The sequence below is a fragment of the Pristiophorus japonicus genome, chromosome 20 (assembly GCF_044704955.1).
Source record: "Pristiophorus japonicus isolate sPriJap1 chromosome 20, sPriJap1.hap1, whole genome shotgun sequence".
Taxonomy (NCBI): domain Eukaryota; kingdom Metazoa; phylum Chordata; class Chondrichthyes; family Pristiophoridae; genus Pristiophorus; species Pristiophorus japonicus.
Window position 1 is genome coordinate 66318001 of NC_091996.1, and position 23245 is coordinate 66341245.

General features: G+C 48.9%; 1 protein-coding gene across 1 annotated transcript in view; it reads left to right on the forward strand.

Moving 5' to 3' along the window:
• LOC139232754 (tetratricopeptide repeat protein 28-like) overlaps window positions 1-23245 on the forward strand; it is a 428802-nt gene that overhangs the window by 320534 nt on the left and 85023 nt on the right. The window contains exon 16 of the mRNA XM_070863256.1: window positions 18861-19008. Coding sequence (XP_070719357.1) covers window positions 18861-19008 — 148 coding nt within the window. The remainder of the gene's footprint in view (window positions 1-18860; window positions 19009-23245) is intronic.

The following is a 23245-nucleotide window of genomic DNA, read 5'->3' on the forward strand; positions in this document are numbered from 1 at the left end:
GGCGGAAGATGTAGATATGATTCTTAATGAATACTTTGTGTCTGTTTTCACAAAGGAAAGGGGCAATGCAGATACTGCTATCGAGGAGGAGTGTGATATTCTGGATGAAATAAACATAGCGCGAGAGGCGGTATTAAGGGGTTCAGCAGCTTTGAAAGTGGAGAAGTCACCACCCAGGTTGTTGAGCGAAGTAAAAGAGGAAATAGCAGAGGCCTTGACCATCATTTTCCAGTCCTCTTTGGATTTAGGCATGGTGCCGGAGGTTTGCTGATGTGGTACCCTTATTTAAGAAGGGAGAAAGGGATAGGCCAAGTAATTACAGGCCTGTCAGCCTAGCCTCAGTGGTGGGAAAATTATTGGAAAAACTCCTGAAGGACAGGATAAATCTACACTTAGCAAGGCAAGGATTAATCAGGGACAGTCAGCACGGATTTGTTAAGGGAAGATTATGTTTGACTAACCTGATTGAATTTTTCGAGGAGGTAACCAGGAGGGTCGATGAGGGTAGTGCATACGATGTAGTGTATATGGACTTTAGCAAAGCTTTTGATAAGGTCCCACATGGCAGACTGGTCACGAAAGTAAAAGCACATGGGATCCAGGGCAAAGTGGCAAGTTGGATCCATAATTGGCTTAGAGGTAGGAAGCAAAGGGTAATTAATGGTTGATGGATGTTTTTGTGACTGGAAGGATGTTTCCAGTGGGGTTCCGCAGGGCTCAGGACTGGGTCCCTTACTTTTTGTGATATACATCATTGATCTAGATTTGAATATAGGGGGTATGATTAAGAAGTTTTCAGACGACACTAAAATTGGCTGTGTGGTTGATAATGAAGAGGAGAGTCATGGACTGCAGGAGGATATCAATCTACTGGTCATGTGGGCAGAGCAGTGGCAAATGGAATTTAATTTGGAGAAGTGTGAGGTAATGCACTCGGGGAGCGCTAATAAGGAAAGGGTATACACATTAAATCGTAGGCCACTTAGAAACCTCCCATACCTCGGGAGCCTCTTATCAACAAGGGCAGACATTGACGACGAGCTTCAACACTGCCTCCAGTGCCGCCTGAGGAAAAGAGTGTTTGAAGACCAGGCCCTCAAATCTGCCACCAAGCTCATGGTCTACAGGGCTGTAGTAATACCTGTATGGCTCAGAGACATGGACCATGTACAGCAGACACCTCAAGTCGCTAGAGAAATACCACTAACGATATCTCCACAAGATCCTGCAAATCCCCTGGGAGGACAGACGCACCAACGTTAGCATCCTCCATTAGGCCAACATCCCGAGCATTGAAGTACTGACCACGCTCAATCAGCTCCGCTGGGCAGGCCACATTGTTCGCATGCCTGACACGAAACTCCCAAAGCAAGCGTTCTACTCGGAACTCCTTCATGTCAAACGAACCAAAGGTGGGCAAAGGAACCATTTCAAGGACACTCTCAAAGCCTCCCTGATAAAGTGCAACATCCCCACTGACACCTGGGAGTCCCTGGCCAAAGACCGGCCTAAGTGGAGGAAGTGCATCCGGGAGGGCACTGAGCACCTCGAGTCTCATCGCCGAAAAGCATGCAGAAACCAAGCGCAGGCAGCGGAAAGCGCGTGCGGCAAACCGGTCCCACCCACCCCTTCCCTCAACAACTATCTGTCCATGTGACAGGGACTGTGGTTCTCGTATTGGACTGTTCAGTCACCTAAGAACTCATTTTTAGAATGGAAGCAAGTCTTCCTCGATTCCGAGGGACTGCCTATGATGATGACTTAGAAATGTAGATGAACAAAGGGACCTTGGAGTGCTTGTCCACAGATCCCTGAAAGTAGCAGGCCAGGTGGATAAGGTGGTTAAGAAGGCATATGGAATGCTTGCCTTTATTGGCTGAGGCATAGACTACAAGAGCAGGGAGTATAATACTCTGGTTAGGCTACAGCTGGAATACTGCATGTAGTTCTGGTCACCGTATTATAGGAAGGACGTGATTGCACTGGAGAGGGTGCAGAGGAGATTTATGAGGATGCTGTCTGGAATGGAGAATCTTAGCTATGAGGACAGATTGGATAGGCTGGGTTTGTTCTCCTTGGAACAGAGGAGGCTGAGAGGAGACCTCATTGAGGTGTATAAAATTTTGAGGGGCCTGGATATAATGGATAGCAAGGGCCTATTTCCCTTGGCGGAGGGATCAATTACGAGGGGGGCATAGTTTTAAAATGGTTGGTGGAAGGTTTAGAGGTGATTTGAGGGGAAGCTTCTTCACGCAGACGATTGTGGGTTCTGGAACTCACTGCCTGGAAGGGTGGTAGAGGCTGAAACCCTCACCACATTTAAAAGGTACTTGGATGGGCACTTGAAGTGCCGTAACCTGCAGGGTTATGGACCTAGAGCTGGTAACTGGGATTAGACTTGATAACCTCTTGTTGGTTGGTGCAGATACGATGGTAAGTGCTGCAGGGAATCGAATGCGGCCAGAGTGATCTCCTGGACTAGTTTTGATCGCCTGGATGGGTCGAAAAGGAATTTTCCCAGACTTTTTTCCGCAATTGGTCTGGGTTTTTATCTGTTTTTTTGCCTCTCCCAGGAGATCACATGGCACTGGTTGGGGTGGAGTGTAAAACGTTGGGATGCATGGAATATCACAGTAGTGTGGGGCGGACTGTTTGGGCCGGATGCTCTTTACTTTTCCGCCATTGTTCATAGGTTTATAAGTAACCTTCAGGGCTGCTGACTGAGGGCCATGTGGCTCTTTGTCGGCCGGTGTGGACACAATGGGCCGAAATAGCCTCCTTCTGCGCTGTAAATTTCTATATTTCTATGTTTCTAAAAGCTTAATTCTCTTTGAATAATGTCTGTCTGGTATTTATAATAAATCATTTTCATGTATTTTGGGAATTTGAAAAGAATGCAGGGGAAAAAATAGCTTCCTACAAAAAGCACCATTACCTGTCAGAGCTGTGTGTGTATGTGAGTATGTCTGAGTGTATATGCGTGTGTGTATGCCTATCTATAGTTGTGTATCTATATACCTGTGTGTGTTCGTATATGTCTCTGTGCAAGTCTTTCTATGCATATGCTTGTTTGCCGATTGTCTGTGTGTGTGTGTGTGTGTGTGTGCGCGCGCGTCATTGCTCCTGTTGTTTGTGTGTCAGTGTGCCTGTGTGTTTATCTGTCTCTCTGCACAGTATAAGATGTGTATTTGAAAGCATAGTGCACACAGGATGCTGCCTTGCATCCTTCAAACAAGATAAACTGCTGCACACAGGAAACGACTGGAAATAGATTCCCCATTCATGCTGCCGCACTTGACATGCACCATCTGTTACACAGACTGTAACGCAAACAAACATACAGCAACATTATACATCACTTATTAATCTAAACCCTGCTGAATAAGCAGGAACTTCAACAACTACTTATAAAGCACCTTAAACATAATAAAACATCCCAAGGTGCTTCACAGGAGTGTTATAAAAAAATTGTTTTGACACTGAGCCATATAAGGAGATGTTAGGGCAGATGACCAAAAGCCTGGTCAAAGAGGTAGGTATTAAGGAGCATCTTAAAGGAGGAAAGCGAAGTGGAGAGACGGAGATTTATGGAGGGAATTCCAGAGCTTACGGCCTAGGCAGCTGAAGGCATGACTGCTAATTCACAGTTACACAATGAGTAATACTTACCCTGCTGAAGAACTCTTATAGTTATGAAATGGTGTTATGATTTTTTGTCATTGGCACTCTGGAGGAGGGAACTGCCTACCAAACTGTGCTCAGAATTGTGCTCTGCACATCCCTATCTGTGGAAACTTCCAGTGTTTGATGTCGCTCATTAGGGGGCTTCAGCAGCCATGTGAAGGTGAGAGTTCCTTCATCAGCACAAAATAATGGAAGGCCTGGAAATCATTCCTGGGCAACATCTGGAGCACAGCAGCAATAAAAACAAGTCATTTGGGAACGGCAGAGATGCTGCTGTAGTAAGTGATTAAAAGGAGGGTTGCTATGCTCCACTTCAGGGCACCGTCCCTGGAGGAGAGTGGTGGAATGTGTCTGGGAGGAGAAAAGGAGCACATGCCCCAACACTAAGAGGAAATACGAGCTGGTGAGGAAACTGTCAAGTCCTGCCAGAGTAAGGCCTGTCAGAGTAAGGCCTGTCAAGTAAGACTGTCAGGGTAAGGCCAGTAAGACTGCCAGGATAAGGCCTGTCAGGGTAAGACTGCAAGGGTAAGGCCTGACAGAGTAAGACTGCTAGAGTAAGGCCTGACAGAGTAAGGCCTGTCAGGGTACGGCCTGTCAGGGTAAGGCCCGTCAGGTTAAGGCCCATCTGGCTCAGGGTAAGGCCTGTCAGAGTAAGACTGCCAGGATAAGGCCTGTCAGGGTAAGGCCTGACAGAGTAAGACTGCTAGAGTAAGGCCTGACAGAGTAAGACCTGTCAGTGTCAGGGTAAGGCCTGTCAGGGTACGGCCTGTCAGGGTAAGGCCCGTCAGGTTAAGGCCCATCTGGTTCAGGGTAAGGCCTGTCAGAGTAAGACTGCCAGCATAAGGCCTGTCAGGGTAAGGCCTGTCAGAGTAAGACTGACAGGGTAAGGCCCGTCAGGGTAAGGCCCTTCAGGGTCAGGGTAAGGCCTGTCAGAGTAAGACTGTCAGAGTAAGGCCTGTCAGAGTAAGGCCTGTAAGAGTAAGACTGCCAGGGTAAGGCCTGTCAGGATAAGGCCTGTAAGGATAAGGCCTGTCAGGGTAAGACTGCTAGAGTAAGGCCTGACAGAGTAAGACTTGTCCGTGTCAGGGTAAGGCCTGCCAGGGTAAGGCCCATCAGGTTAAGGCCCATCTGGGTCAGGGTAAGGCCTGCCAGAGTCAGGCCTGTCAGAGTAAGACTGCCAGGGTAAGGCCTGTCAGGGTAAGGCCTGTCAGTGTAAGATTGCCAGGGTAAGTAGAGGAGCAGAGAACACATGCCACAAAGTGCACCCTCGTAACCTGTTGCACATTGACCACTGTCCCATGCAAAGCACTCGGATAACTTTGCAGCTTTTAGCTTGCTCACCGTGCATGGCCCTACTCCAGCAGGGCATACATTCAAGTTGCAACATTCAATTGAAACTCTTACCATGCTGCCAAACTTTCCATCCTGGTGCCAGGCCGCTCATCGCACCTATACTATAATGAGCTTCCCTCGCTCAATAATGGGCAAATTTAAATATTTTAATGGTGCTCCTAGCACACAGCACGTGATGTGCTGGGACCGGCACAGAGGTCAGAGGGTAGTAATGCTAGGCAGCAGCAGCAGCAATGGCAGGCCACTGGCTGCCCTTACAGAGCCACCATTCGTTGATGCAGGTAAAACACTTGCATGGCCTAACTGGCTGTTTAAGGCCTAGAGAAAGGGGTGGAGGCACTAGTGAGATGGCCATATTCCAAATTAATGTCCACCCTGCATGACTCTTGAAACAGGCTTCCCCCATTCATCGCCTGTTGGAAATGGCACTCAGCAACTGGAGTGCTGCCTCAGTGCTCCATCCACATTAATGGGGAGCCCACAATAACTGCATCATTTATGGATTACAATAAGCCTTATACACTAGTGTGCGGGGCACTGCCAGCCCACATCGAGATGAACTGGGCTCAAAGGAGGCTTCAGATCTCTGTAGGAACCCCAGTGTCCTGCAGATAATTATTAGTTCTGCATGTGCTCTTAAGATTCCCAACATCTCAAGATTATTTCTCAACTAACAGGACAAGGTGGTACATAACAGGAGGGAGTAGAGCCTGATAGGACGAGAGTCCTAAACTTACAAGCCCCATGAATCTCTTCAAAGAGGCCATCGTAAAGCCATTAAGGCTAACGGCAGTGGGGTGAGTGAATCCAGACTCTGGGCTACTATATCCATCATTCTGTCCGAGTCACTCAATCGCTCACTCATTCCCTCCGTATCACCAGTTAACACCATTCATGCCATTTTCAGGAGCTCTTCCACCAAAGAAACAGCAAGCGTACAGGAGATCACCGTCCCCCCCCCCACCCAGGAATAACCCTTACTCTAAATAAATAGCAACCCTGACTACTAAATGAATAGCAGCCATATAATAACGTCATAAAAAATGGCCAATGGTAGTAGCCTCAAGTGGGTGAAGGATGGTGAAAGCGGGGTTGTGGGGTGAAGGTGACGGTTTAAAATCGCTGATCTCTATAATGGGCACCCTGTGCTGCATACAGTAATTTAACTGTGGCCTAGCCTATGTTTTGGACAGTAATTTAACTGTGGCCTAGCCTATGTTTTGGACAGTAATTTAACTGTGGCCTAGCCTATGTTTTGGACAGTAATCTAACTGTGGCCTAGCCAATGTTTTGGACAGTAATCTAACTGTCGTCTAGCTATGTTTTAGCCCATTGTAGCTCATCCATCTGGAAAAAACATATAGTCACTGTGATATATTTTTACAACATCAGTAAGAAGCGCACACACACAAGATGGCTCTTAACCGAAACTGTCAACATGTGACCTTGCCACATGATCTTTTATTAATTACATCAGTAGTTGCAGTACATCAGTAGTCCACTAGGTGGAGCAGTAGTTCACTAAGGGGAGCTCTATTACACTTCACCCGCCTTATTGAAGAAGTAATAATAACAAAATAATCATTATACATAACTTGCATGGTATACACAACAAAAGATATGGACTGATTTTTCCATATTTACAAATCAAACTTAACCACTGGTTTTATGTTTCGAAGAGAATACCTTCGCTCTTGAACAGAACTTTCCATACTTGGTGTTGAACTTAGACTCATCCTAGGCTGAGCCTGAGGAAAGTTTTTCTCCAAGGGCAACCCTTGATCTACATTTGGACTCCCTACAACTTCAGACTGTTTGTCTGCCTGACTTGGACTCAGACTTAAATTCTGACTTTTTCTTGGACTTGTTTTTATACATCTGATGTAGGGTTTTCTACTGGTACTCTACTTGTAACAAGACTATCTGACACATCAGAAATAATTTAATCAATCCAACTTTCAACTCCTTCTACATTGGTAGGTAAAATATGATCAATGTGAACAAATCTAACCTTTCCATGATCAAACATTTTGACCAATTATGTGCGAGGGCCACATATCTTCATTACTCTCATCATTCAACTGATTAGTGTTCCAAAACAATAACTTTCAGCAATTTCCAGGGGCTCAGGACTGTAGTGCTATTGGTTAGAATCTCCATCAGTGGCATGTCCTTTGGCTTGATGGGAACAAGCACATTTTTCAGGGTTTCATATACCTTGGGACCTGCTTCAGTCAAGAAAATAGCCCGTTTTCTTTCTAAAACTACGGTTTTCATCATCGGGAACTTCGACGATACTATTCGCGGTGAAATATATTTCTGGCCACTCCACATAAGCTCCGAATGTCTCAAGGTCATGATGGAACTCACCCAAGTGTCCTATTATTCCCATAGGCATGGCCATCTGGACTCTGGCAATGTTGACAGTTCAGCCAAGTGTGCTTGTAATTTAATTTGGATTTTTAGTTATTCTGCAAAACAAAGAACCTCTCAAAGTCTCTGTTGTTTGGCAGGAACATCCACCAACAAAAATTTCAGTTAGAGAATCCAGAAATCCTATTCTTCGTCGCCAATGTTATATATTCTGACACTTTTATAGTGGAAGCAAGTCTTCCTCGATATCAAGGGACTGCCTATGATGATGATGATGATATTCTTACAGCATCACTAAGAAGCACACACACACAAGATGGCTCTTAACAGAAACTGTCATGATGTGACCTTGCCACATGATCCTTTATTAATTACATCAGTAGTTGCAGTACATCAGTAGTCCCTAGGGGGAGCTCTATTACAGTCACAACATCTGACTATTTCTGAAACAATTCCAGGAATGGTGCTTTCCTGAATTCTTTTCTCATCTTAGTTACTTGTTGTATGAAGAGGAATTTCCTGACATCAGTCCTAAATTGTGCCTTTTGTTAGCTTGATCCCATATCCACCTTTCGTTCTGCCACATAGAAACATAGAAAATAGGTGCAGGAGTAGGCCATTCGGCCCTTTGAGTCTGTACCACCATTCAATAAGATCATGGCTGATCATTCCTTCAGTACCCCTTTCCTGCTTTCTCTCCATTGATCCCTTTAGCCGTAAGGGCCATATCTAACTCCCCCTTGAATATATCCAATGAACTGGCATCAACAACTCTGCGGCAGGGAATTCCACAGGTTAACAACTCTCTGAGTGAAGAAGTTTCTCCTCATCTCAGTCCTAAATGGCCTGCCCCTTATCCTAAGACTGTGTCCCCTGGTTTTGGACTTCCCCAACATCGGGAACATTCTTCCCGCATCTAACCTGTCCAGTCCCGTCAGAATCTTATATGTTTCTATGAGATCCCCTCTCATCCTTCTAAACTCCAGTGTATAAAGGCCCAGTTGATCCAGTCTCTCCTCATATGTTAGTATGTTAGTCCAGCCATCCCTGGAATCAGTCTGGCGGACCTTCCCTCAATAGCAAGAACGTCCTTCCTCAGACTAGGAGACCAAAACTGAACATAATATTCCAGGTGGGGCCTCACCAAGGCACTGTACAATTGCAGTAAGACCCCCCCTGCTCCTATATTCAAATCCCCTTGCTATGAAGGCCAACATACCATTTGCCTTCTTCACCGCCTGCTGTACCTGCATGCCAACTTTCAATGACTGATGAACCATGACATCCAGGTCTCGCTGCACCTCCATTTTTCCTAATCTGCCACCATTCAGATAAGATTCTGCCTTCGTGTTTTTGCCCCCATAGTGGATAACCTCATATTTATCCACATTATACTGCATCTGCCATGCATTTGCCCACTCACCTAACCTGTCCAAGTCACCCTGCAGCCTCTTAGCATCCTCCTCACAGCTCACACCGCCACCCAGTTTAGTGTCATCTACAAACTTGGAGATATTACACTCAATTCCATCATCTAAACCATTAATATATATTGCCACAATGTAACTTAAAGTAATGTTCTTGACCGATACAGTTCGCTATCTTATATGCCTCGTGGCTCAGTTGTAACATCAGTGACCGAGCTGGCCGAGACCCGAAAGATATAGGGCTTGCAGCAGTTGGGGTGAGACCAACACGAGGGAATAACCTACTTGACCTTGTCCTCACCAATCTACCTGTCACCGATTCGTCAGTACATGACAGTATTGGTAGGAGTGGCCAGCGTGGAGACCATGTCCCGTCTTCACACTGAAGACACCCTCCATCGTGCCTGGTGGCACTTCCTACGTGCTAAGTGGGATAGATTAAGAACAGATCTAGAAGCTCAATAAATTATACAATCGGGGTCTCGACTCACAAGATAGAATCTTGGAACTGGCATATTGTTGGGATTGTCGGATTTGAGATTGTAGTAAAACTGTAGCGATTGATGGAATTTGGGTATTGTAAGACTTTTGAGATTATACAATGTTTGGATTGCATATTGTTGGGATTGTGAAAATGGAGGAAGGTGGGATCAACGACCCATGATAATCATTTCAAAATGGAACTGTCTCACAAGCCAATCAACTCTCAGCACTATGTGTGATTACACAGTAAATATACTGAACACATTCTCCCGCAACTGCCCACTTCAGCAGTCTGTCACAAGGACTGGTTGACGGGTGTTTTATGGCGCCATGTCAAAGCATACCCTGCATTTTTCCATTCCCTTTGGCATGTAGCTAAGTTTGTGCGTCTGCAGGAAAATGGGTGTTAATATATTGAGAGAAGAGATGTTGTACAGACAAAGTAAACAGAATCGGTGAGGATTAGTCAAAACTAAAACATGTAGGAAAAGGCACAAGAGAAATGGGTGTAAATGTACGAGTCTATTCATGTTAGATAATAAAGAGGCAGACCTCCCAACGCACTCGTTTGGGTGAAAACTTTCTCATGCTTCAGAAATAGCCACTGGGCTCCATGTTTAAGGGGAGCCTGCTCCCTCTCTGTTCACAGTTCTCAATGCTGAACTTTCCCTGGTCTTCACAGCCATGTTAAGAGGTGCCAAGGACAGAGAACCGATCCCAGTCACAGTCCGCTCTGCCTGCCAGACACATGCTGAAACACACCACATCAAAAAGGGTAACCCTTAACCTCTTCCTGTTCACACACTGTTTGCAGTTAAATATTTAACATTGCTTAGCAGCTAGGGAACTGACAGTAAGCTGCCAATCTCAGGGAGCATGCCCAGACCGGGAGACTCACAGCACTGACAGTCTGACAAAGCAGCCTCCAGGCGTAGGTGGAAATGCACAGGAAACTGGGTTGAAATTACACCGTGTCTTCCACTACACAGGTAGAACAAGTCTGGAGTATTTTTTTACCATAATGTACGTGTGCTGCAGAACAGTTACATTCTCAATTTACCTATGAACCTGGATCGGCTCGCTCTCTCACTCTGTCAAACATGGTGATAGCTTGAAAATAGCACAGAGCACCCGCTGACTTTCACAGAGGTTATCCGCTCAAGACCTTCTAATCGTCGGTTGCAGATTCTCAGCTAACTTCCTAATGGCCTTGACTCCTGTTCTTTAAGGTGTTGCAGTCGCTGGGAAATGGGAAGCCTGCGGATGGGTGATGAATAGGCCTCTCTACAGAAACTGGAGGATCAGGTGACTGTGTTCTAAAAGCAGATGAAGGAGAGAGAGAGCACCAGGGAATTAGCAAAAGATGCAGCCTTCTGAGGCCATTCGCTGCAGTGTGTGCCTGGAGGACTATAGCCTGGAGGCTGAGAGAAGGCCTCGCATTCTCCCCCAGTGCCTGCACACGTTCTGCGAGGGCTGCCTTGAGAAACTGGTGGGGTTCAGCGGGTTCCGCATCGTTTGCCCCATGTGCAGAGAGGCCAATGATGTGGCAGATGCTGGTGGGGTACAGAACCTACCCATCAGCACCAGGGTCTCCCTGCCTCCCCAGACCAGCCCGCACAGTCAGGCCTTGAGCATCTTGAGGTTTGTGGATCCTGACGCCCCTGCCTGCCCAGCCTGTGGCAGCCTCACTCTCTATGCCCCCCTCGGGCAGGACGGGACAATCATCCAGTGCCACACCTGCTGCTGGCTGGGCACTGGTGCAGCGGAGACACAGAGTGGCACGATCCGAGGACATGACAGGCTGTCCGAGCTCCACCAGGACAACACGAGGCCAGCGGTCCAGAGACCCTCCCTGATTGCAGGGCTGTGTGAACTCTTGAGGTAAGAACTGCGCTCCCTTACGAGAGGCACTAGCCGCGCTACCCGAGGGGTCGGGGCTGCAGCCATTTGCCCTGAGTTAAGGCAGAGAGTCCAGGATCAGCCAATGGAAGTGGATTCTGCAGAGGCCTTGAGAGGTAGTGGCACCGTTCACGACAGTAGCCATTGTACGTGGATGGCCATCTGAGCTCCACTGAGCTATCTGGCTCAGCCATGGGAACCAGTCCAGTGGCCAGAGCCCTGACTTTAAAACAACCCCTGTGCACCATTGTCTTTCTGGTGTTCTAGCTGGTGTGGCAATGCTAGCCTGAGAGTGCCCCGATCCTGCGGGGATAGACTTGGCTCCTTACAGCTCCACAGGAAGTGCTGTGGGCACATGGGGAGCAGCGCAGTATTATTCAATACAGTTTTGGCAGGTTGTTGGTGGCTGTAATAAACATTCCACCATGCCCCCCCCCCCCCCCGCCCCATCCAGTCGGGCAACCTGGCTCTCAGAGGCCACCAGATCCCATATGGATGTGACACGCCCAGCTGGATTAGAGTTATGTGTTGCCTCGTGTTTGTTCCTGAAGGTGCTCCATTTCTCCGCTCCTCTGCTGAAGGCTGGGCCCCGGGTTCCATGGGTACCAGTCCTCAGCCGTAACGGTGAGTGTCATTAGGTTATTCAAACAGAGTTTCACGTCCAATCCCGACCCATCTTCACCCAGCATTCACACACTTTCCAGCAGGAGAGTGATCCGGAACAGGACCCCTGACGGACCTCTTCCTTCTCCACAACCCAAGGGCAGTGAGACGCAGTTACCTCAGCACAGACTGGGGATCGAGCCGCGAAACCTCGTGGTCTGTGCGGCTCAGTGCTACACCGAGTGACCACCTTACTCACTAAAGCACCGAGAAGGCCAAACCCTTGTGCATATAATCTTAAGACTGACTGCTGGACTGGGGGGGTGGGGGGGGGGGGAACAGGCCTTTGGGGGGGACAGGACGGACCTGGGCTGGGGGGGGGCGGGAACAGGCCTATGGGGGGGAGCAGGACGGACCTGGGCTGGGGGGATCGGGGGGAATGGGCATGGGCTCGGGGAGACGGGCGTGGGCTGGTGAGCAGGGGAGAAATGGGCATAGGCTGGGGGTGGGAACGGGCCTGGGCTGGGTGGGTGGGGGAGAACAGGCCTGGGCTGGGGGTGGTGGTGGAACGGGTTTGTGGGGAGGACGGGACAGACCTGGGCTGGGGGGAGCCAGGACAGACCTGGGGGGGGGGGGAGGGTGGGGGGGAACAGGCCCTGGGCTGGGGGTGGTGGTGGAACGGGCTTGTGGGGAGGATGGGACGGACCTGAGCTGGGGGGAGCGAGGACAGACCTGGGGGGGGGTGGGGGGGGGAGGGTGGGGGAGAACAGGCCTGGGCTGGGGAGGGGTGGAACGGGCTTGTGGGGAGGATGGGACGGACCTGGGCTGGGGGGAGCGAGGACAGACCTGGGGGGGGGGGGGGAGGGTGGGGGAGAACAGGCCTGGGCTGGGGAGGGGTGGAACGGGCTTGTGAGGAGGACGGGACGTACCTGGGCTGGGGGAGGTGGGGACAGACCTGGGGGGGGGTGGGGGGGGGGGGAGGAGTGGGGAGTGGGAAACGGGCCTGCGCTGGGGGGGTGGGGGGTGGGAACAGTCCTGCACCCTCCCCACTGCAGCACCCACCACACTCCATCGGTGCAGGGACTGCACTGCCGTCGGTTAAAGGCCCTCCCAGGGAGTGGGGGGGCGTGGCCCAGTATATACCACAGACTTGTGCTTTCACTAAAATTGGCACTCTCTGAGTGACAGTGATTAATATCACACTGAGCAGTTAAAATGGCACTCACGTTGGTAGGTCACAGAAACAAATGATGCTGAAACTATAGCTGATGTGTTCCTAATAAAGTAAAAAGTCCCAAACTCCCAGAAAGTCTTGCAAAGTTAATCTGTCTGAAATTCTGTTCACCTTCATAGAGTGAGAAATGCAGTTTTACTACATTACTGGTCTGGGATTGATAGTTGCACTGGGAGCATCGGAGTCCGACCGTGGACTGTGCATGGCTCAAGTCAACATTTGTGCTGCCATGAGCGATGCGTGCAGGCATGGTTACACGTATATGCATGGCTCTGCTGCCATAAATTAAAGCTAAAATGTTTTGAGAGTGGGCAGGAGCTCCCAAACTCTCAAAGCATTAAAAATAATCCTTCTCCTTCAGTTTATCCCATGCCCGGGTAAACAGAATCCCTCAGCACTTTTTAAACTCGGCTGGACACTACACTGGAGTTTCAATCCATATGCTCCAGAATCAGAGGGGACCCAACATTGGAACTGCATCACCACTTTTGCAGCAATGCCTTCATTTAGAGAGATGCAAAAGTAAAGCATTGAGACACCCCAGTGAGAAAGAGCTTACATGTTTTGACTAAAATTAGAGTGCACTGTGATTGACGATCCTGGCCGCCTTCTGCCCACTTCAGCCGCCCGTCTCCGTATCTTCACCTCCTGTCTCGAAGGCCCATTGCTAGACTCCCCTGCTGCCTCGGAGACAATGACCCGCCTCCAGACATCATGGGGCAGGGTCAGGCTAGGTTCAGGTGCGGCGGATGTTTGGCCTCGAAGCCAGGCCTTGGCGGGCCGGATGGAATCCATTGGTGGGCTGCATTTTGTCCACCACCCTACAACTACATTGATAACACCGATTAACTGTCGAACCTCACACAAGCAGCAATAAAGAAATGTTTTAAAAGAGTAGTGTTTGAATTATTTATTTGGATAGTGCTAAAACAATGGCTTGATCATGCTTTGTTATGCATCTCTAACCTAATCGGTTCCTACCCACTCCAACCCCTAACCCATCCAGCTCCTACCCACTCCAACCCCTAACCCATCCAGCTCCTACCCACTCTATTACCCTAACCCATTCGACTCCTACACACTCCATTCCCATAGCCCATCCAGCTCCTACCCAGTCCAACCCTTAAACCAACTGGCCCCTGCTCCCTGTAACCTTTAATCCAACCGCCTCTTCCCCATCCCTGAACCGAGCTGCCTGGTCCTCCTTCCAACCCATACTCCACCACCTGTGGTTTCCAACCTCTAACCCAGCTGTAGCATTGATTTGCAGGTATTGGGGATTAGTGCTACGCCACTTTCATACACAGACGTTAAGTACAGCATAGGAGGGTGCGTGACCCAATGACCCCACTGCCTCACTCCTTGTCCAGCAATGTGAAGAGTAGTATGAGGATGATGACGGGGATGAAGATGAGAGAGAGGCACAGCAGTTCCAGCCCGTACAGGAGGAGGATGGAGCAAAGGTAGCAGCACGGGCATGTCTGGTCGCACCGTGCCAGTGCGTTCACCATCCACAGCGGGTAACGCAGACACGGCAAATAGCCACAGCTCCGTGTGGTCAGCAGCCGCTGGCGGAAAGCCTGCTCCAGCCGCTCGCATGGCCCCCCTTGTGGGGCAGGATGCGTGGGCACCACGCCTGGTCTGCCAGCCACCACCCGGTTCAAGAATGTCATCTCTTCCTGAAGCTGTCGAATCTCCCACTCGGGCATCGGGGTCCTCTGGCGACAGACGGGGCAGCGGATCTGGCTGGCGCTGCTCGCACCTGCTTTCTCCATAATGCTCTTTACGCAGCTGTCACAGAAGCTGTGGTTACAGTTCAGCAAGGCTTGCTTGTGAGCGTCACAGTCATACAGCTCAGTACAGACAGGGCATTCCTGCTCCATACTGCCTGTTGAGGCATCAACTCCCGCACTCTCAGACACATTGTGACACAGCACAGGCCGATTGCGCTCATCTTTCCTTTTCCCGGGTTCACTTCCTGTTGCGTAGGCCTCAGCCTGACCTCCTCCACTTGCAAGGCCCACGTCTCCAGCCAAGGAAGCCTTGGCGTCAACTCCTGTGTGCCCTGTCCAAGCTTTGCCTGTAGCAGACAGCAGGAGTACATCGCCGGGGTCCAGCACAGACTCTCTTGAGCCTCCTCCGCTCATTCCTAGCCTTCCTATCGCATTTATCGAAGGATTGTACTGGGAAGGACAGCAGCTCTCTGCCCCATTGGCTCCTAATGATATCCCAGTTGGTGTGCCTTCCCCGTCAGATTGTTTCTGTCGAGGCACTGTACGGCTACCCAGCCCAGGGGGAACAGTAATAGTAACAATCAATGAAGCTTCGGATGCTATCTGCAGAGTTTGTAAAGGTCCTTGCATCCCTCTCTTAATAGCATTGTCACTATCCCCTGCACTCTCACAGATGCACTGTGCTTTCTCATTCCCTTGGAAGCCACTCTCCTTGGCGTGGATGGTGGCACATACCGTGGTGGTCGGGGTCATGACCTCAGGGCCTGGGCTGGGTATCGGGAGCCTCTCCTTGATTTCCTGCTCCAGAGGAGGGTTTGGTTGCTCTGAATTCACTGATTGTCTCTCAGTCCCCTTTATATGAGTCCATTCCTTGAACGATCTGCACCCCTGTCCTTCATCATTAGATTCATTCTCCTCCTGAAGGGTTACCAGAGCCTCTCTTGCGTGTAGGTTGATGCTCCTTGCTTCCGGTAAGGGAACAGTAGTCACATCATTGTAAAAATCTCTGTTCCCTTGACTCTCTGTGATATTAGCTTCCATATTTGCTTCTTCCTCATGATTTGGGTGATGGGTAAAAGCTGCTGCTTGCTCAGCCCTTCTCATGCCAATCTCTCGTCTTGGGACCTCGGAGTTCCTTGGCCGATCATAGTCTTTTGCATTTGCAGCCTCTCCCTGCAGCCTGGCCACAGTATCGAGCTCAGCGAGAGGCCCAATACTTGCCTGCGATGCTGGGTAGCTTCTCTGGGTTACTGCCTTAATGCCAAACCTTGAGGACTCACAGTGAACCGCACCTTCAGAGCCGATAGCCTCTGCCATCCTTGCTGGCCTTCTCCTGATCAAATGATCTCAATTTCGATTCACCAAGAGACTGCTGCCAGTCTGTGCATTAGCTGTCCTTGTAATGTAGGTGCCACCCTGTAGCTGTGACTCAAAGGCCCTGTACCTATCGGTGCTGTGTGCCAGATAAGCAACATACTTCTACTCTGGATTAGAGATAACAGGCCTCTCAGCAAATCGCAGCAAGCGGTTACAAGAAGGCCCCTCTCAGCAACCAATGAAGCAAAGCCCAAGGCCTGAGTGGGCTGAGGCTAGCTCAACAAATGACACTGATTACACAAATAGCCCTGGCTCAGTGTACGCCTCACTACTTCAATTAACTCTTAAAAGCCTGGCGCCAACTTCGGTGAGTTCTTTGTACATTCATGGTTCTGGGTTGGGAATAATCACTTTTTGCTGCAGGCACTTTGAGTAACTTCAAGAACTAATGTGGTGCTGCAAAAAGGGCTCAACTGCATTTGATGGTGCTGGTATCTTACTGGGGTACAATATGAGGGGGTGTTGACTGCTTACTGAGGTAATAAATGCTGATTCCCTACTGGGGTACAGTTCCACAGACCCTAACTGCATACTGGAGTACAGTTCCATAGGCACTGACTGCTTACTGGGGTACAGTTCCACACACTCTGACTCCTTACTGGGGTACATTTCCAGAGACGCTGATTCCTTACTGGGGTACAGTTCCACACACCCTAACTGCTTACTGGGGTACAGTTCCACAGATCCTGATTGCTTACTGGGGTACTGTTCCACAGACGCTGATTCATTACTGGGGTACAGTTCCATAGGCACTGACTGCTTACTAGGGTACAGTTCCACAGGACCTGCCTGCTTACTGGGGTACAGTTCCACACACCCTGACTCCTTACTGGGGTACAGTTCCACAGACCCTGACTGCTTACTGGGGTACAGTTCCACAGACACCGATTCCTTACTGGGATACAGTTCCACAGACCCTGCCTGCTTACTGGGGTACAGTTCCACACACCCTGACTCCTTACTGGGGTACAGTTCCATGGATGCTGACACCTTACTGAGATACATCGCCACAGGCACTGACAGCACTCCATTACTTTGTCCAAGAATGTGTCCCTTACATTGTACTGTTGATGTGTGTGTCTGCAAGCTATTCAATTATGGGGAGCGAGTCTGATTCTGTCCTCCATCTCTAAATGCCAATTGCTGCCTGGCATAGACTAGGATTCAACTGTGAGACCTTTTGCATTGTATGGCTTTGTGCTAACTCATTGCATTCATATATGATTAGATTTGCTTCCAGAGAAAGCCTTGGTAAAGTTATTAAACTGATAGCAGACCTCAGCCGGCAGTGGGTTCTCCAGAGCAGGCCATGAGCTGGGCCCTTTGTTGGACAAAATGCCCACACCAGACTGTAGCCATCTGTATAGAACAGAAACAGAAACTTCCAATTGCATTCAGCAGGTCAGGCAGCCTGGGTGGATAGAAGAGAGGATTTGATGTTTTGGATGTGGACTGGCTGGTTTTCACCGAGGATCCCCTATTTTTACCAGGGGGATATCATCTTGAATATTCTATGATTTGGCCTTTTAGAAATTTGTTTCTTACAAACTCACTTCACATAAGAGAGGGGAAAGCAGCTGCCAGAGATGTGCCTGGCGAATGGGCTGTGCCCTCCTGCCCCATGCTAATGGAAAGGTGGTTAGAAACAGCTTCAGTGGTAACTTTTAAAAGGGAATTGGATAAATACTTTAAAAGGTAAACATTTACAGGGCTATGGGGAAAGTGCAGGGGGACAAATTATAAAGCTTTTTAAAAGAGCCGACACAGGCTCAATGGGCCGAATGGCCTCCTTCTGTCCTGTAAGATTCTATAAAGGTGGAGACATGGGACGGTACTCAGATCCGCCAGGTTTCCACCCAATTGCTCAAGTGACAGCAAGTTAAGCACCGGGTGGAGGTTGAAGCAGGTGTTTCTGCCCCCCGCCACCCTCCCGCCCACCCATGTCCCAAGGGGGCAGGGGGCAATTCTGGACCACCTCAGGAATCCCACTAGATACATCACCACTAGGCCCAGTGATACCTGGTCTGCAGAAAGCAGGAATAGTGCTGTTCTGGGCTGCACTTTGCCCCCCCCCCCCCCCCACAGTGCCAACTGCAATTTGACCCCCCCCCCCCCCCCCCCGAGGCCTGCAATAGGTGAAAGGTCATGGCATCTGAGATCTTCAGCCTGACTCTGGCTCATGTCTGCCCCTTGGAGCGGCAGCTCTGAGACTCTGTGGGTGGTGGGGCGGCGGGGGGGGTTGTATTCCTGCTTCACCACCAACAGCCATGGGCGCCTGCCCCCAATACCTCAGTGATCCTGTCCCTGGGACGAGGCGGGCCAAGGTTCCGTCCCTCCGCATTTTTGGCAAGGTGCCATGGCGACGCTGGCTGTTACTAGGAGAGTATCTCTGTGCAGGATGGCCATCCTAAATAATCAGGCTGAGGGTGTATGAATATTGTGCTGTGTTACTCCATTGTTCCTGGGTGAGCAAGGGGTGTTTATACAGAACGTTCCCTCAGGAGAGTAAACGGGCCAAGTGGAGTACAGGACAGGGCAGGTGGTGGTCTGTGCCCGCTGGGAGGGGGCCTCGACAAGCTGAGAGACCTTTTGATGTCTGGTGCTTATCATCACATCCTCTGATAAGCCATTCAGTGAATGTGGGCAGGAACCCTCAGCTGCTGCACATTAAACCCATCTCTCGTCTCTCAACAGGAGCTTCTTCCGTGCTGATAGAGATTAAATCGGTTCCACTGCAGGCCTCGCTCACCTTCTATCACCACTTCTATATTGCTCTTTGGAATGGCTCTTACCTCAGTGGCGCCATGGAATATGCAAAGCACCAGATGCAGAACGACACCAGGTACAAGCCAGCTGCTTCAGGTTCCTGGGCAGAAAGCCCCGCGACGGGATTCACCAACCTGTAGCTTAAACAGCAACCCAAACACTGGCCCCAACAGCTCAACAGAAGGTCCAAAGCTGATCACAGCTCCGACATTAGGGACCTCCTCATTATACTGGTATCCTGAGATTCTCTTGGACAGGGACACAGCAGTGAAACTCCCAGTTTCCACTTGGACCCCCCAGCCAGCTGTTTTCTCTGTAACCAGTCGCCAGTGGAGTGTGCTGGTGCCCCCTTATTCATAATAAGAACATAAGAAATAGGAGCAGGAGTAGGCCACTCGGCCCTATGAGCCTGTTCCACCATTGAGTAAGATTGTGGCTGATCTTCTACCTCAACTCCACTTTCCTGCACTATCCCCATATCCCTTCGTTCCCTCAGTGCTCAAAAATCTATCGATCTCTGTCTTGAATATATTCAACGACTGAGCATCCAGTGCCCTCTGAGGTAGACATTTCCAAAGATTCACAGCCCTATGAGTGAAGAAATTTCTCCTCATCTCAGTCCTAAACGGCCGACCTCTTATTCTGAGACTGTGACCCCTAGTTCTAGACTCTCCAGCCAGGGGAAACATCCTCTCAGAATCTACCCTGTCAAACCCATTAAGAATGAGATCACCTCTCATTCTTCTAAACTCTAGGGGATATGGGCCTAGTCTACTCAATCGCTCCTCACAGGACAGCCCTCTCATTCCAGGAATCAGTCCAGTGAACCTTCATTGCACTCCCTCTAAGGCAAGTATATCTTCAGGTAAGAAGAACAAAACTGTACAAAATACTCCAGGTGCGGTCTCACCAAGGCCCGATATAATTGTAGTAAGCCTTCTTTATTTTTATACTCCAATCCTTTTGTAATAAAGGCTTACATATTCTCCAGCCACACTCACTCCCCATCCACTTTATGTTTGTGTCTGTGATTTCCAGCACTGTATTCTACTGATGTGAGGGAGTGTTTGGAGTCGAAATTCAGTGACGCTGTTTTTGAGGCGGTGTCACCGTCTGAATGGAGATTTTAACGTCAGGCGGGAGTTGCCGCCTCCAACCGCGAAATTCAGTTTTGCCGCCTGAAAAGGGGATTGCAGCGTTAAATCAGGAGTTGCACTCTACTCTGGCGGCGGTGAGAAACATAGAAACATACAAAATAGGTGGAGTAGACCATTCGGCCCTTCAAGCCTGCACCACCATCCAATAAGATCATGGCTGATCATTCACCTCAGTACCCCTTTCCTGCTTTCTCTCCATACCCCTTGATCTCTTTAGCCGTAAGGGCCATATCTAACTCCCCCTTGAATATATCCAATGAACTGGCATCAACAACTCTCTGCGGCAGGGAATTCCACAGGTTAACAACTCTCTGAGTGAAGAAGTTTCTCCTCATCTCAGTCCTAAATGGCTTACCCCTTATCCTTCGACTATGTCTCCTGGTTCTGGACTTCCCCAACATCGGGAACATTCTTCCTTCATCTAACCTGTCCAGTCCCGTCAGAATTTTATATGTTTCTATGAGATCCCCTCTCATCCTTCTAAACTCCAGTGAATACAGGCCCAGTCGATCCAGTCTCTCCTCTTATGTCAGTCGTGCCATCCCGGGAATCAGTCTGGTGAACCTTCGTTGCACTCTCTCAATAGCAAGAACGCCCTCCCTCAGATTAGCAGACCAAAACTGAACACAATATTCCAGGTGAGTCTTCACTAAGGCCCTGTACAACTGCAGTAAGACCTCCCTGCTCCTATACTCAAATCCCCTAGCTATGAAGGCCAACATACCATTTGCTTCTTCACTACCTGTTGTACCTGCATGCCAACTTTCAATGACTGATGTACCATGACACCCAGGTCTCGCTGCACCACCCCTTTTCCTAATCTGCCACCATTCAGATAATATTCTGCCTTCGCTTTTTTGCCACCAAAGTGGATAACCTCACATTTATCCACATTATACTGCATCTGCCACACACTTGCCCACTCACCTAACCTGTCCAAGTCACCCTGCAGTCTTTTAGTGTCCTCCTCACAGCTCACACTGCCACCCAGCTTAGTGTCATCTGCAAACTTGGAGATATTGCACTCAATTCCCTCATCCAAATCATTAATGTATATTGTAAATAGCTGGGGTCCCAGCACTGAGCCCTGCGATACCCCACTAGTCACTGCCTGCCATTCTGAAAAGGACCCATTTATCCTGGCTCTCTGCTTCCTGTTTGCCAACCAGAAAAAGCAGAAAACCTGAGAACTGGGAGAATTTTGTAATACAGCAGAGGAGGACAAAGGGTTTAATTAGGAGGGGGAAAATAGAGTATGAGAGGAAGCTTGCTGGGAACATAAATACTGACTGCAAAAGCTTCTATAAATACCCCCAATACCATGCGCTTTAATTTTGCACACCAATCTCTTGTGTGGGACCTTGTCAAAAGCCTTTTGAAAGTCCAAATACACCACATCCACTAGTTCTCCCTTGTCCACTCTACCAGTTACATCCTCAAAAAATTCTAGAAGATTTGTCAAGCAAGATTTCCCTTTCATAAATCCATGCTGACTTGGACTGATCCTGACACTGCTTTCCAAATGTGTTGCTATTTCATCTTTAATAATTGATTCCAACATTTTCCCCACTACTGATGTCAGACAAACCTGTCTATAATTACCCGTTTTCTCTCTCCCTCCTTTCTTAAAAAGTGGTGTTACATTAGCTACCCTCCAGTCCATAGGAACCGATCCAGAGTCGATAGACTGTTGGAAAATTATCACCAATGTATCCACTATTTCTAGGCCACTTCCTTAAGTACTCAGGGATGCAGACTATCAGGCCCCGGGGATTTATCGGCCTTCAATCCCATCAATTTCCCTAACACCATTTCCCGCCTAATAAGGATTTCCTTCAGTTCCTCCTTCTCACTAGACCCTCGGTCCCCTAGTATTTCCGGAAGGTTATTTGTGTCTTCCTTCGTGAAGACAGAACCAAGTACTTGTTTAACTGGTCCACCATTTCTTTGTTCCCCATTATAAAGTCACCTGAATCTGACTGCAGGGGACCTACGTTTGTTTTCACTAATCTTTTTCTCTTCACATATTTATAGAAGCTTTTGCAGTCAGTGTTTATGTTCCCAGCAAGCTTCCTCTCATACTCTATTTTCCCCCTCCTAATTAAACCCTTTGTCCTCCCCTGCTGTATTACAAAATTCTCCCAGTTCTCAGGTTTGCTGCTTTTTCTGGCCAATTTATACGCCTCTTCCTTGGATTTAACACTATCCTTAATTTCCCTTCTTAGCCACGGTTGAGCCACCTTCCCCGTTTTATTTTTACTCCAGACAGGGATGTACAATTGTTGAAGTTCATCCATGTGATCTTTAAATGCTTGCCATTGCCTATCCACCGTCAACCCTTTAATATCACTCGCCAGTCTATTCTAGCCAATTCACGTCTCATACCATCGAAGTTACATAGAAACATAGAAACATAGAAAATAGGTGCAGGAGCAGGCCATTCAGCCCTTCTAGCCTGCACCGCCATTCAATGAGTTCATGGCTGAACATGAAACTTTAGTACCCCCTTCCTGCTTTCTCGTCATACCCCTTGATCCCCCGAGTAGTAAGGACTTCATCTAACTCCCTTTTGAATATATTTAGTGAATTGGCCTCAACTACTTTCTGTGGTAGAGAATTCCACAGGTTCACCACTTACACCCTTACACCCGACGCAGTTACAGGGAAAAGCGATCATACCTGAACTTGTCCGATAACACGTGCCTTAGGAGGTCATCACTGAAACATACAAGCTCATCAAGGGAGATCTACAGCCTACCAGCACCATCAGGACCGCACTGCCCGTTGAGGTTAAGGTTACTGCGGCACTTTCCTTCGACGCATCGGGCTTCTTTCAGGCCTCAGTTGGTAACATTTGCACTATCTCTCAGCACGCCACAAATTGCTCCATTCGATAGGTGACTAAAGCCCTTTACACACGCAGGACGGACTTTATAAGCTTCCCTATGACCAGGAAAGCACAGACCGAGAGGACTCTCGGTTTCTCGTGAATAGCAAATTTCCCCAAGTTGCAGGGAGCAATAGACTGTACGCACATCGCCCTGAGAGCACCTTTAAAGGATGTGGCTTTGCCAGGATAGTGGGCTTCCCCATGGTACAGGGTGCCATCGACTGCATACACATGGCTTTGCGGGCATCGTATACCAATTGTGAGCT